At 43.8% G+C, this 17,334-nt stretch overlaps 1 protein-coding gene across 1 annotated transcript; it reads right to left on the reverse strand.

Annotated features, from left to right (window-relative positions):
• Positions 1–6,042: 6,042 nt before the first annotated feature.
• On the reverse strand, positions 6,043–14,026 carry LOC121539874 (complement C1q tumor necrosis factor-related protein 7-like). Its single transcript, XM_041848522.1, has 3 exons — positions 13,943–14,026; positions 13,163–13,402; positions 6,043–6,910 (listed from the first exon to the last, which is right to left on the reverse strand). The coding sequence occupies exons 2-3, from the start codon at positions 13,392–13,394 to the stop codon at positions 6,282–6,284; spliced, it is 861 nt and encodes a 286-aa protein (XP_041704456.1). The 5' UTR covers positions 13,395–13,402; positions 13,943–14,026; the 3' UTR covers positions 6,043–6,281.
• Between the last annotated feature and the right edge of the window lie 3,308 nt (positions 14,027–17,334).

The following is a 17,334-nucleotide window of genomic DNA, read 5'->3' on the forward strand; positions in this document are numbered from 1 at the left end:
GACCCCTTGCCCAGTGACGAAGTCTCAGGTCCTTTTGAAGATGCTGGTGGTGATGGAGGCAGACCGACAGTGGATGAAGTACAGGAGGTCTGTGGTAGCTGGAAGGCCGCCAGCCATTTCACACCTCCTGGCCCTGCTGTTTGCTTTGATGAGTCCCAGTCTGGAGTGCAAAGCCCCTTGCCATTTCCCTCTGAAGCAGAGTGCTTCAAGTTGTTTCTGACGGAGGAGCTGGTGGAAGACATAGTGGAGGAGACAATTGCTATGCCTTGGCGCTACAGGAGAAGAGAGAGCCAGGAGTGAGGGGGAAATTCGCTAAATGGGTGACAACAACACTTAGTGAAATGTATACATTCCTGGTGACAGTCCTTCTCATGGGAATAGTGAAGAAGAACTCACTAAGAGAATACTCAAGCACAGATCCTATGTTTGCAACTCCCTTCTTTGCCAAGACCGCTTCCCAAGACCACTTCCTAGTTCTGCTGCGATGCCTGCATTTCGTCCACAATGCTACTCCCAACCTAAATGACCCATTACACAAAATAAGAAATGTTTTTACCAGCCTGACATCAGCATTTGGTCGGGTCTTTGTGCCATATTTGTATATTGACAATTGGTACAGCAGTCCCACACTCTTCCAGCATCTGCTCTCCAACAGCACAGGGGCCTGTGGCACAGTCAGGTCGAACAGGAAGGAGATGCCGGCATTCGGATGCAGAAAGATGCAGAGAGGGGAGATGGAGTTCAAGGAGAACGGTCAACAGCTGGCAGTAAAGTGGCATGACAAACAAGAAGTCCATGTCCTCTCCATTGTCCATACAGCAACCATGTCGGCCACAGGGAAGGTGGACCACCTGACAGGAGAGAGAAAGATCAAACCAGACTATGTGCTTGACTATAACCTCAAAATGGGGGCAGTGGATAAGGCGGACATGATTAACAGCTTTGTGGAATACGCTTGGAAAACTACCATGTGGTATAAGAATATATTTTTCCATCTGATCGACACTGCTGCCCTCAATGGCCACATAGTTCACCACCAACTAACAGGTGAGATGATTACGGAACAAGGTATTTTCTGTAATTGTACATACAGTTCGCATACAAATCACACAGTTCCATTATGCAATTATAGTGACAATATCTCACCCACCTACCCACAGCCTCATCACCCTCCCCCTTCCCTCATCCTCCCCACTCCCTCTTGTTACAGGAGGGGGTCGCAGTTCCGGAGCGACCCACTAGGTGTCATCCTCCGACAACCTTAGGCACCTCCTCACTCACAGTCGGGACTAATCATCATCCTATTGGTGTCACCTGTGTCTATCGGTTCAACTGTGTATTTATGCCCTCACTTCCCTGTGTTTCCTTGCTCAGTTTTCTCTGCTAGTTTCTCTATGTCCAGCAGTAGTACTCAGTGTCTGATCGGAGATCTATGTACAGGTACTTGAGAAGTATTCTCCCTGTTTCGTTATTTGTTTCAGTATTGGGTAGTATTTTGTATTTTGGTTGTCAGCCAGTTTTTGGAGACTTATTTGCGCCACCTTTCTTTTATCCTGATAAGTCCGTCATTTTGTATTTTGGCTTCGGGACCACCAGTAAAGATTCTTGTTTCACCATCTCTGCCTACTGCCTACTGTATATCCTTCACCGCACCTGGGTCACACCTCACCCCAACCCTTAAACCCTCTCACCCATATGTAAAGTAATTACCTACCAAAAGTACAGAGAAAACCTAATGAGAGAGTTGCTGGAGGAGTACCACACCCCTTGGCACCCATCCACTGGGGGCCGTCCTGCTGCAGACAATCCCCTACACCACACCCCTCGGCACCCATCCACTGGGGGCCGTCCTGCTGCAGACAATCCTCTACACCACACCCCTCGGCACCCATCCACTGGGGGCCGTCCTGCTGCAGACTATCCCCTATGCCTCACTGCACTGCATTTTCCCTACAAAGTCCGTCAAACTGCTGCTCAAGGCAGTCGCACATGGAGGCACTGCAAAGTCTGCCTCTCTGGCACCAGGAGAAGGAAGCAGAGGAGGCTGACAAAGTACATGTGCTTAGCTTGTGACACACCTCTATGTGTTTCACCATGCTTTGGGGAGTACCGTATGCTCAGGCACTATTGAGCACTGACTTGACAGGTGACTTGACAGGTGACCTACCATGATACTATGCCTTTAGAGGTGGGGGGTGGAAATGCAGTTGTTGTTCAATCACTGCATGAATATGAAATATGGGTTATGCATAAGTTGTCAGTCTTTTCTTGCAGTTTTTTTCCCTCTAGTAAAACACGTTTTTGTTGTTGTTGTTCAACCACCACCAATACTTCAATAAAATAGACAACTATTACATATAGGCCTCTGTGTTTTCTTGCTGTGTTTTCATCTAGTAAAACTGTTAAGGAGTTTACGTTCAAACAGTATGTTGCTAGCATACAAAAGCTGGCCTCAATCTTCAGCTCAAAAGATGTCCAGTTCCAGTTATGATATTGGCATCAAATCAAATCAAATCAAATCAAATTGTATTGGTGACATGCGCCGAATACAACAGGTGCAGACATCACAGTGAAATGCTTACTTACAGCCCTTAACCAACAGTGCATTTATTTTTAACAAAAAAGTAAAAATAAAACAACAACAAAAAAAGTGTTGAGAAAAAAAAGAGCAGAAGTAAAATAAAATAACAGTAGGGAGGCTATATATACAGGGGGGTACCGTTGCAGAGTCAATGTGCGGGGGCACCGGCTAGTTGAGGTAATATGTACATGTGGGTAGAGTTAAAGTGACTATGCATAAATAATTAACAGAGTAGCAGCAGCGTAAAAAGGATGGGGTGGGGGGGCAGTGCAAATAGTCCGGGTAGCCATGATTAGCTGTTCAGGAGTCTTATGGCTTGGGGGTAGAAGCTGTTGAGAAGTCTTTTGGACCTAGACTTGGCACTCCGGTACCGCTTGCCGTGCGGTAGCAGAGAGAACAGTCTATGACTAGGGTGGCTGGAGTCTTTTACAATAATGTTCAATACTGTTTGTGTGTGAGGTTTCTGAAAGTACAGAATAAAGAGGAATTATTAGTAATTAGAATACAGTATCAGGACAAAGCAATAAAACAATATTACAAAGAAGTAACATAATGACACTGCTATAAAAAGAATAAATTGCATTGACAACATCACAAATATGAGTTATATAACAGTAAGAAACAGTAACTGTTGAGCTCCACAAGGGGGCAGGGCAGGGCAGAACAGAGCTATGCTAAACAGGCCAAATGAAAACAAACCATGGTCATAAGGCCATGATAGCTTCAAAAGACAACACAAGCTAATACTTCTCTGACGTAATTAGCATTGTTTTACAGAGCTAATATATGAATGTAGCTAGCTACATAAGCACAATTGAGTATAACACCATAAAGGTTATGAAATTAGTACCTCGTGTGTTTGTGGTTATAAGGAATATACACAAATATATTATGGTCCATACATACAGTGAGCTACAGTGGAAACGACATAACACGACATACAGAAACTATTATAACGTAATAAGGCACTTACTTTGATAGAAACGCACATATGTCCAAAGTTATTATAATGTAATAAGGAAAACAACAATGAAGGCAATGCGGGCACCAGCCAGAAAATGTGAAAAGGTTTGTGCAGGTCCTGTTCTGACTGGAGATGCGCACATTTCTGATTACTGGAACGGTGGAAACAATGGGGAAGTGCTTGGAGAAGTTTATCCGGCTCAGTAATACCTAAAAAATAAATTGTCTGCAAAAGTGAAATGGCCTACTTTTATGTGAATTAATGAGGAGGCGGAACACACCTTAATTAAAACTGTTGTTAGAAAATAAAACTTGTTAGAAAATCTTTTGAAATTGACAAGTTGAAACAGCCTATAAATAAAAGCAGGCAGTGTGTCTTGGATTAACTGTCCTGTTGCATAACAATCACATTTTGGAACAGTGAGCACATTCTGACATCACGTGCATAAAAAACTCACGCTGGGGCAATCGTTAGAGATATTTGGAAAGGTTAGATCCTTCCTTCTCTCTCTCCCAAGCCAAACCCATCCCTCTCCACCTCCCCTCTCAGTTTTCTCCCCTCCCAGTTCCCGCCCCCTTTACCACACCCAAGCCAAGCTTGTCCAAACCTCCCATCCTTACCCACCCTTGCCCACCCAAGCCACGCTTGTCCCACCATCCCATCCTTACCCACCCTTGCCCACCTGAGCCAAGCTTGTCCCAACCTCCCATTCCTACCCATCCTTGCCCACCCAAGCCAAGTGTAACCGGTGTGAAATGGCTAGCTAGTTAGCGTTTCAATCGGCGACGTCACTCGCTCTGAGACCTTGAAGTAGTTGTTTCCCTTGCTCTGCAAGAGCCGCGGCTTTTGTGGAGCAATGGGTAACGATGCTTCGAGGGTGACTGTTGTCGATGTGTGCAGAGGGTCCCTGGTTCAAGCCCAGGTTAGGGTGAGGAGAGGGACGGAAGCAACACTGTTACATTGATGCTGTTGACCCGGATCACTGGTTTCTGCGGAAAAGGAGGAGGTCAAAAGGGGGTTGAGTGTAACTGGTGTGAAATGGCTAGTCAGCATTGAGAGTATTTTAGCATTTGATATCCTTTAGCTGTTCATTACTCTCATTTGCTAGCTAACATTACTAGCTTTAGCGTGGGAAACTACTGCTCGCACCACTGATTATTTTCAGTAGTGATGTGTCTGGGCTCCCGACTGGCGCAGCGGTCTGAGGCACTGCATCTCAGTGCTTGAGGCGTCACTACAGACTCCCTGGTTCGATTCCAGGCTGTATCACAACCGGCCGTGATTGGGAGTCCCATAGGGCGGCGCACAATTGGCCCAGCGTCGTCCGGGTTAGGCCGTCATTGTAAATAAGAATTAGTTCTTAACTGACTTGCTTAGTTTATAAAGGTTAAATTTAAATTAAAAATAAATAAAAGGCCTAGACACGTCACTTTCTTTTTTAAATGGCCCCAGCCATTGCAATTCAAAATGTGATTGGTTCATTCCACTGTCACTCCAAAATTCTGCTCTAATACAGTTGAATGGCAGAGGCCTTCTGTCCAGCTTCTGAAGGCCTAGTCAATGGCTGGCTGAGCTCGCTAGATTTTTCTACCCAGAGAACAACAAAGAAATTACCAAGAAAACATTTGTTTTAAAAATCTTTAGTCTCTCTGTGTTTAATAACACACACACACACCTCATGTCTGTACATATTTATTTCCATTTTTATGAGGTAACAGCTCCTCCATACCCACCTACATAATTTTTATGTGATGAGAGAAGCAGTCTTCTCCGATGGTAAACATGATAACAGGAACACACATTTCTTCAAAGATTCCTTAAATCATGCCAAAAAACACATGGGGAAGATTTCAACACATACTGCTCTCAATCAGCTGGACCAGACCACAATGATAATAATAATAATAATAATATGCCATTTAGCAGACGCTTTTATCCAAAGCGACTTACAGTCATGCGTGCATACATTTTTTTGTGTATCCCGGGGTTCGAACCCACTACCTTGGCGTTACAAGCGCCGTGCTCATAATCTCTGGGTAGTAGCATTAGATGACTTGATTACTTGGCTGCAGAGTCAGACTATCTGCCATACCTCTAGTGTTGCGTGGGATATTATAGAGATAGTGAAGGGTAATGATTGTGCTGATAGGGACAAACTGGTTTATTACAGTCAGTATCTAATGATAACTTTAACATGTGTTACATTACACTCTTGGTATTGAGCATTTATATCATATATCCTAATGTGTTACATTACACTCTTGGTATTGAGAATTTATATCGTATCTCCTAACATGTGTTACATTACACTCTTGGTATTGAGCATTTATATCGTATCTCCTAACATGTGTTACATTACACTCTTGGTATTGAGCATTTATATAATATCTCCACACTGGCTCTACAGTACTTAAACTCTAATACTATTAAACTCTAATAGTATTAAACTCTAATACTATTCAATACTTTTGAAAAGAGAGTACAGGGTAGATTCATTACTGTCTGAGTGCATATCATCAATTTTATTCATGAAACATTGTAAACAAACATTACACAAAACAAATATTGTTTCTTACGCCACAATACATAAGCTCATACACACACGCTTGCATACATGCACACCCACATATTTATATAGAATATAAATAATACATGATGAAATATAGATACTGTAAATATGTCAAGGGGAGGCTATAAACTCAGTCCTCTCAGTCCTTTATTGAGTGTTATAAGTCACTATGCGTAGTCCTCTGCTAGTGAGTCCAGGTAGTTGGTGTCTGCATAGAGCAGGAATCCAGAGAACAGGCTGTCAGACCACCCTGCTTCTGCAAACAGGCCGTTCTGGTCCTTGAAGAAGATCTCCAGCCACACCTCGTCTTCTGGGTTCAGGAACATCACAAGCGACCCGGAGGCCACGTCATGGTTCCCTGTGTTGGCGTCAAATGTCTTGATGCGGTACTGCCCGTTCTGCACCAGCCCGATGGCCAGATGTTTGTTAGCCAGGGTGATGTCATAAGAGAAGTAATAGATGCCCGGGTAGGCGCAGATGAACTTGCCCGTCTCTGGGTTGTAGTGGCCGCCCTCGTTGAAGAGGACCTTGTTGAACTTGATAGGTTCCTTCTCAACAGGGTAACTGCTGGTGATTCCCACAGAGAAGGCTGCTTTTGGCACCAGGCTGCCACAACGGCAGATGCCTGCCGTACCCTGTGGTCCTCGCTGGCCCTTGTCCCCTTTCTTCCCAAGGGGCCCTGGAGGCCCTGGTAGGCCCCCGTCTCCGCTTTCTCCATCAGGACCTCTCTTCCCCCCTGGACCCAGGTCACCCCGCTCGCCACGTTTACCTGTTGAGCCAACTTTTCCCTTTACCCCTGAAACAGAGAGATACAGTTGGTGTTCAGACTACCTGTAACTTCAGCTGTGTACTGCCATTGACACATACTGTAACAGTTATGGGTATCACTTTAGACCAGCATTGTTGACCTATTTGTAATATGAGTAACATGATTCCCTGTGCATGTTCAACCCTACTATTTCAAATCAAATCAAATCAAACTGTATTTGTCACATGCGCCGAATACAACAGGTGTAGTAGACCTTACAGTGAAATGCTTACTTACCTTAACCAACATGCAGTTTTAAGAAAAGTAATTGTTAAGTAAAAATAGATAAGTAAACAATAAAAACAACTAATAATTAAAGAGCAGCAGTAAAATAACAGTAGCAAGGCTATATACAGGGGGTACCGGTACAGAGTCAATGTGCGGTGTCACAGGTTAGTTGAGGTAATTGAGGTAATATGTACATGTATATATAGTTAAAGTGACTATGCATAGATAATAAACAGAGAGTAGCAGCAGTGTAAAAGAGGGGGGGGGGGGGACACAATGCAAATTGTCCGGGTAGCCATTTGATTAGCTGTTCAGGAGTCTTATGGCTTGGGGGTAGAAGCTGTTAAGAAGGCACTTGCCGTGCGGTAGCAGAAATAATAGTCTATGACTAAGGTGGCTGGAGTCTTTGACAATATTTAGGGCCTTCCTCTGACACCGCCTGGTATAGAGGTCCTGGATGGCAGGAAGCTTGGCCCCAGTGTTGTACTGGGCCATACGCACTACCCTCTGTAGTGCCTTTCGGTCGGAGACCGAGCAGTTGCCATACCAGGCAGTGATGCAACCAGTCAGGATGCTCTCTATGGTGCAGCTGTAGATTTTGTTGAGGATCTGAGGACCCATGCCAAATCTTTTCAGTCTCCTGAGGGGGAATAGGCTTCGTCGTGCCCTCTTCACGACTGTCTTGGTGTGTTTGGACCATGATAGTTTATTGGTGATGTGGACACCAAGGAACTTGAAGCTCTCAACCTGCTCCACTACAGCCCCGTTGATGAGAATGGGTGCGTGCTCGGTCCTCTTCTTTTTCCTGTAGTCCACAATCATCTCCTTTGTCTTGATCACGTTGAGGGAGAGGTTGTTATCCTGGCACCACACGGCCAGGTCTCTGACCTCCTCCCTATAGGCTGTCTCATCGTTGTTGGTGATCAGGCCTACCATTGTTGCTTCGTCGGCAAACTTAATGATGGTGTTGGAGTACGGCCTGCAGGGAGTACAGGAGCGGACTGAGCACGCACCCCTGAGGGGCCCCCGTGTTGAGGATCAGCGTGGCAGATGTGATGTTATCTATCCTTACCACCTGGGGGCGGCCCGCCAGGAAGTCCAAGATCCAGTTGCAGAGAGAGGTGTTTAGTCCCAGGGTCCTTAGCTTAGTGATGAGCTTTGAGGGCACTATGGTGTTGAACGCTGAGCTGTAGTCAATGAATAGCATTCTCACATAGGTGTTCCTTTTGTCCAGGTGGGAAAGGGCAGTGTGGAGTGCAATAGAGATTGCATCATCTGTAGATCTGTTGGGGCGGTATGCAAATTGGAGTGGGTCTAGGGTTTCTGGGATAATGGTGTTGATGTGAGCCATGACCAGCCTTTCCAAGCACTTCATGGCTACAGACGTGAGTGCTATGGGTCGGTAGTCATTTAGGCAGGTTACCTTAGTGTTCTTGGGCACAGGGACTATGGTGGTCTGCCTACTATGGTAGTCAGGGAAAGGTTGAAAATGTCAGTGAAGACACTTGCCAGTTGGTCAGCGCACGCTCGGAGTTCACGTCCTGGTAATGTCAGGACAGACGCTGGGAGATGAGAAGCAAGTACAGGGAGTGAACATTTAATGATAAAACAGACAGGAACAAACACCAACAGCGTCTGGACAACGGAAACAAAACAACATAAATGCTGACACGGGGATCACAACTGAAGAACATACAGATATAGGGGAGGTAATTAAACAGTGATGAAATCCAATGACTTGGTGGTGACAAGTGTGCGTAATGATGGGCAGCCTGGCGCCCTCAAGCACCAGAGAGGGCGAGCGGGAGCAGGCGTGACAGTACGGGCTGGCGAGGCATGGCAGCTGGACGAGCCGGCCGAGGCGTGGGAACCTGTCGAGCCTGCCGGGCCGGCCGATGCATGGGAGCCTCAAGAGCCGGCAGAGGAGCGGGAACCTGTTGAGTCTGAGATGCCCGGCCGAGCCGTGGGATCCTGATGAGCAAGCTGAGACGTGGAAGCCTGACGAGCCAGCTGAGGCATGGAAGCCTGATGAGCCGGCTGAGACGTGGAAGCCTGACGAGCCGGCTGAGGCGTGGAAGCCTGACGAGCCAGCTGAGGCGTGTAAGCCTGATGAGCCGGCTGAGGCGTGGGAGCCTGACGAGCCGGCTGAGGCGTGGGGTGGGAGCCTGCCGAGCCAACCGAGGCAAGAAACCTCTTGAGGCAGCAAAGCGATGGAAGCATGATGTGCCAGCTGAGGCATCAACAGTTCCCTCAGCCGTGGCACCCGGACCCGACGTCACCAACCAACACACACAAAAAAAAACTGATGCCTCAAATATTGGTTGTCAGCATTCTGTAAAGACAGACGTAGTACAGGGAGAACATTTAATGATAAAACAGACAGGAACAAAACACCAACAGCGTCTGGACAATGGAAACGAAACAACATAAATGCTGACACAGGGATCACAACTGAGGAACATACAGATATAGGGGAGGTAATTAAACAGTGATGAAGTCCAGGTGAGTCCAATGAAGCGTAGATGCGCGTAACGATGGTGACAGGTGTGCGTAATGATGGGCAGCCTGGCGCCCTCGAGCGCTAGGGAGGGGGAGCAGGCGCAGGAGCAGGGGTGACAGGTAATCCGTCTGGCCCTGCAACCTTGTGAATGTTGAGCTGTTTAAAGCTCTTACTCACATCGGCTACGGTGCGCGTGATCACACAGTCGTCAGGACCAGCAGATGCTCTCATGCATGCTTTAAGGATTAGTGAATAAGCTCAGTGCCTCACATCCATCCTTGGTTATTATGTCACCCTTGGAGTCCAGCCACAATCTACAGTTTGTTTGACAGTGCTGCACTGACTGTTGTACAGTGTGGTGAGATCTGTGATTGTATCAAACCAAACCATCACACAATAATTTTCTTGGAGCTAGGAAAGAATGGACAGGATGCATGTGTGTGCATGTACTGAATGTCTTCAAAAATGAGTGCAATTCTGATGTGTGTGTGTGTGAGAAAGAGTCTGTGCGGTATTTGCGTGCCTAGGTTCCTTTTAATCTGTAAATCTGTAGAAAACATCATGCAGAACGCAGGTACTGTGAGCCTGACATTTACAGGTCATTGATACAGTATGTTTTGCATCTGATACTAATGCAGGATTTGTCTTAAAGCCAGAATACGAATTATACCGTGACATTCGGGGATCTCAATTTTTTTCAAGGGACTTCCTGTTTGTGCACGTGCTTTATTTTTTATGGGCCTAATAGTAAAGACATGTATTTTAACAGTAAACATGTTTGACCTTTTAATATGGCATAAACACAACCAGTCATGATGTTTTCATCTGATTTTCAAATCACTTCAAAAAGTAGGCTACTTGTGCATTCAAACAGTGCCTTGTGCACCTGCCATTTGATGAAGGGAAAGAAACATCTGTTACATTTTACATTTTAGTAATTTAGCTGATGCTCTTATCCAGAGCGACTTACAGTATTTGTATTAATCTTAATATAGCTAGGTGGGACAACCACATATCACAGGCATAGTAAGTACACTTTTCCTCAATAAACTACAGTAGCGATCAGCAAAGTCGGCTATCAGCAAAAAGTGTAATGACATTCGGCGATTATCATTAGGCCTAAACTCTTGTAGCCTGAATTAATTGATGCTTCTTGCTGACAATGGACCTTTTTTGTATAAAGAAATTGGCGTGGGAAACTGTGAGGGCCAGGTTGAAACAATGTTGTAGGTTCGCTAGGGAGCTGGACCTAGCCCAGCTAGCACATTTGGTTCCTTGGAAGTTGTAGGAACGTACGCTTTTGGTTTCCCATTGGTTCTGGGTACGAAGCCATACGTTTCTTGACTGGTAAAATTACACGTTTTGTAAACGTTCTGAGAACTGAAGTGAACATTTTGCCTGTTCTGGGAACGTTCATTTTTAGGTTGCAGGGAGGTTCTGAGAACGTTTTACTATGGTTCCCTGAAAAAAAATAAAAAATAATTATATATATATATAATAAAAAAAATGTTTAAAAAAAGTTTTTCCTGGGAGGTTTTATTAATCTTCTGAAACGGAAATTCAAGGTTATTTGATTTGTAATTAAATAACGTTCTAAGAACATGTTTCAATAACACTGCTAACTTAGTTTGGGTTAACTGTTTTGAACTCCAAGCACAGATAGGAAACATTGAATTTCATTTGCTTAGGCATTAATCATGCAAACACAAAAAACACACAGTCAGTGAGATTCAAACCTATGATCTTCTGTCTCTATCAAAGTCCACTGTGCCACCAAGATAGCATGCCATGTTTTTTAACTCATACAAAGCTGTTCATTTTAGTCTATTCAAACAGACCCCATTTCAAAGGAAAAAGGACTCATTACGATCAGGTGTGGCCAATTAGTGGGCGCGGCCTGAACACACTTAAGAAGACAGAGGATAGAGAGAGTTTTGTTGATGCTGAGAATGGAATGTATATGTTTTTAAATAACATTCTTAGAAAGTTCTCCGAATGTTACTAAAGTTTTCTTGTGCTTTTTGTGGAAAGTTTTCTTAACGTTCTCTGAACAATTTGAGAACATGACTTTAATATAACCATGAGGAAACCTGTAGGAAACCTTATGCTGAACTACTGAAATTCCCACAGAAGAATGTTGTTTCTTAACGTTCTCGGAACAATGTGAGAACGTTACTTTAAATAGAACCATGAGAAAACCTATAGGAAATGTTGTGCTGAAGTACTGAAATTCCTACAGAACAACGTTGTTTCTTAACGTTCTCTGAAATATTTGAGAACATTCCCAATGTCAAACCAGTTGGAGAACGTTAAATGTAACCGTTTGAACTTTTAAGAAATGTTCTGTTAAAGGAATGGAATGCTAAGAAAATAAAGTTTTTGTCAAGTTCCTTAAATGTGATGAGAATGTACCAGAGCTAAGCAACTATACTGCACCATTCCCAGAAAGTTGTGGAAAAATTGTATGCAAAATAACCATAGGACAACCACGCTCTCACCAAGCTCTAAGAAACATATCGTTCTCAGAATGTTATGTGCTAGCTGGGAGTTGATAATGTTGCAATTTGCTAGAGGGCTGGACCTAGTCAATACAATGTTGCAAGTTTGCTAGAAATCTCAAGACAGATGGAGAGAGAAACAGAAGGGAGTAGAGAGTTGAATGCGATTGAAAGAACCTGAACCAACTGTCACTGGTTTAAACCATGACAGGGAGGCGGGGGTGTTCGTTCAATTTGGAATAAGCTTTTATTTTTATGTTTACCACTGTAGCAGTCCAAAATGTGATTTTAAATAAATAGGAGAATGGTTAAATTAGAGACCCCATCAAGTTTGACTTTTGTTGCATTTAGGGGAGCTCATGTCTCATTTTGGGGTGGGGGGGGCTTAAAGCCATGAAGCACTTGGACGACACTAACAGAGGCAGTGATTTACCTTTGTTTCAGCTTCTATGGTAGCGTTGACCCATATAAAGTATTAGCCTGGATCACTCCAAAGGCAGGAGAACCAGGCGTCCAAACAGTGGGGAAAGTATAAACACACCCCAAATAAGGCAAACTGCCTGGGAAGCTCAGACACATAGAAACCTTGGATTTAAACCACACATCACATAACTTTATCTGTCTGGATCATGGTCTCCCTGGTGAAACATGGCTGTGTAAGATATAGCTAATGTAGTTTGACCATGATTGATAAACACCATTTCAGAGATCACTGGAGGGTCCCATTTGTCTTCTACACCAATCACTGCAGCTGTATGTCCTGAGAGCAAAACCATCTGCAGAGCAGATTCAGATTGTGAAATGCCTGGGTTACGATAATGAAAAAGGACTGAAATGTATTTTTGGTAGTGTAAACGTGTGTTTTGATGCAATCATTTTAATGTTGTAGTGATACTGCCATATTGTATTGCCTGTTCATGGAGCTAAAGTTGAAAATAAATAAATATACAGTATGAGTCAATATATGAACTGTGTGGATATGTTTTATGGAGTTATAGAAGGTCAGCACTGTACCTGCTTCACCCTTCTCTCCTTTCTCTCCCTTCCTGCCATCTCTTCCGTCTCTTCCTGGGATTCCCATATTCCCGTTTGTCCCTGGAGGCCCGTTTGGGCCAGGTTTACCTGGTCTCCCCGGCAACCCCGGAACACTGCAGATCAGATGAGGTGGAGCTCCTCTTACCTTGGCCTCCAGCAGCTGACCAATCACACACTGGCAAAGAAAAGCCACGGCCACCAACAGCCACATCCTCAGCTCTGGAGGGAGGGAGGGAGAGAGAGAGAGAGAGAGAGAGAGAGAGAGAGAGATAGAGAGAGAGAGAGAGAGAGAGAGAGAGAGAGAGAGAGAGAGAGAGAGAGAGAGAGAGAGAGAGAGAGAGGGGTGGGGTGGGGGGTGGGGGGTATGTAATACACAACCTCAAACATCCACATTCACAAACAGGTGACATGCTCTTTTAATGGTAGTGTGCATGATTTGTATGCATATTAATCTAACAAATCTAAGAACTTTCTTCTAAGTTCTAAATTGAGAAACAGCCCAGTTTATATTCCAGCTATTAGATACAACCAGAAATGAAAACAAAACAGTGTCCTGGCGGGAGAGGAGCTTGTTCTAGTGCCTAGTGCCAGCTAGCCAGAGCAGACAGACTGAGATACAATTGGAGGGACTAGATACAGGAACCTGTTAAAATAATAAGCATTAGTCATAGCACTATAAAACACAGCAGATTCCCCTGTAAAACAACATATGCCTTAAACAGAGTGGCAAACACTAAAAGATTAATCAAGATTACGCACCGCAACTCTTCAGCCACAGGGCCAGATGTGGGTCCTAATGAACAGCACTGAGTTTTGGACTCTTTCTCTCTCTTTCACACAATCTCTTCTCTGTTGTCAGCCCCCCAGTCATATGTCATGTTTTAGCGGGTGCAGTGCAGTGAGAGAAGCCTTTGCCTCGTTTCCAAGCCAATCCCCTTCTGCCAATGCATACCTTAGTTATGACAACAGCCAAAACAACTGTGTCAGAGCAACCCAATCGGGAAATAACCTTCTAAACACAGCCGGATCCAATAAACACTGACAGCATACAATAGCAATGAAGTTATTAAAAGAGTAGATGATTGCGCTAAGCAGCAATGTGATCAATGATGATTTAGAAAGAGAGAGAAAGAGACAGAACTTTGGTTCTGTAAGGACTGGGCCACAAACCAGGCTGTATGGATGGGACATAAGAGACCACATCATGGACGCCTCTTTCCCACTGGCAACCATATGGTAGCTGGATACTATTTGGCAAAATGTAATAAGTCATAAGGCCTAAATCACACAAATTAAGTTAGACTTAGTTACACACCAAAGGCAAACATAATTGACTAGGGTTGTTAGATATGCTTAATAACAGTAATTATATTCCATTCGCTATGGTAATAATACTGTAAAGAATATGCAAAAAACATATATAGCGGTAATTGTCAGCAGCTGTGGGAAAATGCATTTTGAGTTTACTCCGGCATCAACAGTTATAATAGAGTTAATATATCAGTAATGTAACAGAAACCTGAACCATAGATTCAAACAGGTACAGATGTTTTTGAGATCTGAGAATGTTCATGCCTGTAATTCTGCTCTTGTTGTTGTGTGTTTGTGTCTGCTGTTTGTGTGTGTGTGTGTGTATGTGTGGGCAACTGGGTGTGAGCATGTTAGGTCTGTGTCTCTGTCTGTGTTTGTACATCTGCTCCACGTCTGTGTGTCTCTGACAATAGTGTGTTTTATTTAGGGATATGTGGATTCTAATGTGTATTTTGGTCTTAAATATGGTTTACTTTCCATTACACATTCGGTTTCCATGGCTTCTAGTAAAGAAAATGTCTGCAAAGTTTGTTGTCAGATGTTAGAGATACAGGATGAACACCATATAATTAGGAATTAGAATACTAGAATGGACAGGAACCTTCTTATGACGGTATAAAAGGTCAGCCATTTTGGTAAGGGAGTTTATAAACCAGTGGTCAGCTATTGCTGTGATAAGATATTGTGTAAAACATTATCTGCACAGTAAGTTTGTTAGCTAGCTAGCCAGCCAGTCAGGGTTGGGTAGGTTACTTTCTAAATGTAATCCTTTACAGTTACTAGTTAACTGTCCAAAACACAAGTTTTGATTACACAAACTCAGTAACGTAATCGGATTACTTTCAATTACTTTTGGATTACTTTTGCCTTAAGAGGCATTAGAAGAAGACAAAAAGGATCCATCAAACGCATTTGGTGTGTCATCATAGTGGTCTCTGACTTGTGGTTAGACTCGCTCAGGTGGAACAAACTTAAACCTGCACCTTTTTTCAATGCTGAATTGAATGTCATTGAGTAAACAGAAAGGTGTCATAATGTATTTTTTTTCTTGCAAACATTCTTTCTGAATTGAAAAGTGATCCAAGAAGTAATCATCTAGTTTTTCAAAAGTATCTGTAGCCTAATCTGATTACAATATTTTTGCTAGTAATGTAATTTATTAGAGTTTTTTTAAATATATATACAGTACCATTCAAAGGTTTGGACACACCTACTAATTCAAAGGTTTTTCTTTATTTTTACTATTTTTTACATTGTAGAATAATAGTGAAGACATCACAACTATGAAGTAACACATATGGAATCATGTAGTAACCAAAAAAGTGTTAAACAAATCAAAATATATTTGAGATTTGAGATTCTTCAAATAGCCACCCTTTGCCTTGATGACAGCTTTGCACGCTCTTGACATTTTCTATTATTCTACAATGTAGAAAATAGTAAAAATAAAGAAAAACCCTTGAATGAGTAGGTGTGTCCAAACTTTTGACTGGTACTGTATATACAGTGCAATCTGAAAGTACTCAGACCCCTTCCCTTTTTCCACGTTTTGTTACGTTACAGCCTTATTCTAAAATTGATTAAATAAAAAGAAATCCTCATCAATCTACACACAACACCCAATAATGACAAAGAAAAAAACTGGGTTTTAGAATTAATTGGACATGATTTGGAAAGACACACACCTGTCTATATCAGGTCCTATAGTATGTCAGAGCAAAAACAAAGCCATGAGGTCGAAGGAGTTGTCCGTAGAGCTCTGAGACAGGATTGTGTCAAGGCACAGATCTGGGGAAGGGTACCAAAAAATGTCTGCAGCATTGAAAGTCCCCAGCAGCCTCCATCATTCTTAAATGGAAACTGAACAACCGGCCAAACTGAGCAATCGGGGGAGAAGGGCCTTGGTCAGGGAGGTGTCCAAGAACCCAATGGTTACTCTGACAGAGCTCCAGAGTTCCTCTGTGGAGATGGGAGAACCTTCCAGAAGAACAACTATCTCTGCAGCACCCCACCAATCAGGCCTTTATGGTACAGTGGCCAGACAGAATCCACTCCTCTGTAAAAGGCACATGACAGTCCGTTTGGAGTTTGCCAAAAGGCACCTAAAGGACTCTCAGACCATGAGAAACAAGATTCTCTGGTCTGATGAAACCAAGAATGAACTCTTTGGCCTGAATGCCTAGTGTCACGTCTGGAGGAAACCTGGCACCCTCCCTACAGTGAAGCATGGTGATTGCAGCATCATGCTGTGGGGATTTTTTTCAGCGGCAGGGACTGGGAGACTTGTCAGGATCGAGGCAAAGACGAACGGAGCAAAGTACAGAGAGATCCTTGATGAAAACCTGCTCCAGAGTGCTCAGGACCTCAGACTGGGGCGAAGGGTCACCTTCCAATAGGACAACAACCCTAAACACACAGCCAAGACAACGCAGGAGTGGCTTTGGACAAGTCTCTGAATGTCCTTGAGTGGCCCAGCCAGAACCCGGACTTAAACCCGATCGAACATTTCTGGAGAGACCTGAAAATAGCTGTGCAGCGACGCTCCCCATCCAACCTGACAGAGCTTGAGAGGATCTGCAGAGAACAGGTGTGCCAAGCTTGTCTCATGAACATGTCACACCCTGGCTCTGGGGACTCTATATGTTGAGCCAGGGTGTGTAGATTCTATGTGTTGTTGTTCTATGTCGGGAATCTAGTTTTGTATTTCTATGTTGGCCAGAGTGGTTCCCAATCAGAGGCAACGAGTGTCAGCTGTTGCTGGTTGTCTCTGATTGGGAACCATATTTAAACAGTCTGTTTTCCCATAGTGTTAGTGGGATCTTGTTCCTTTTGGTTTGTTC

This window comes from Coregonus clupeaformis, chromosome 26 (assembly GCF_020615455.1).
Source record: "Coregonus clupeaformis isolate EN_2021a chromosome 26, ASM2061545v1, whole genome shotgun sequence".
Classification (NCBI taxonomy): Eukaryota; Metazoa; Chordata; class Actinopteri; order Salmoniformes; family Salmonidae; genus Coregonus; species Coregonus clupeaformis.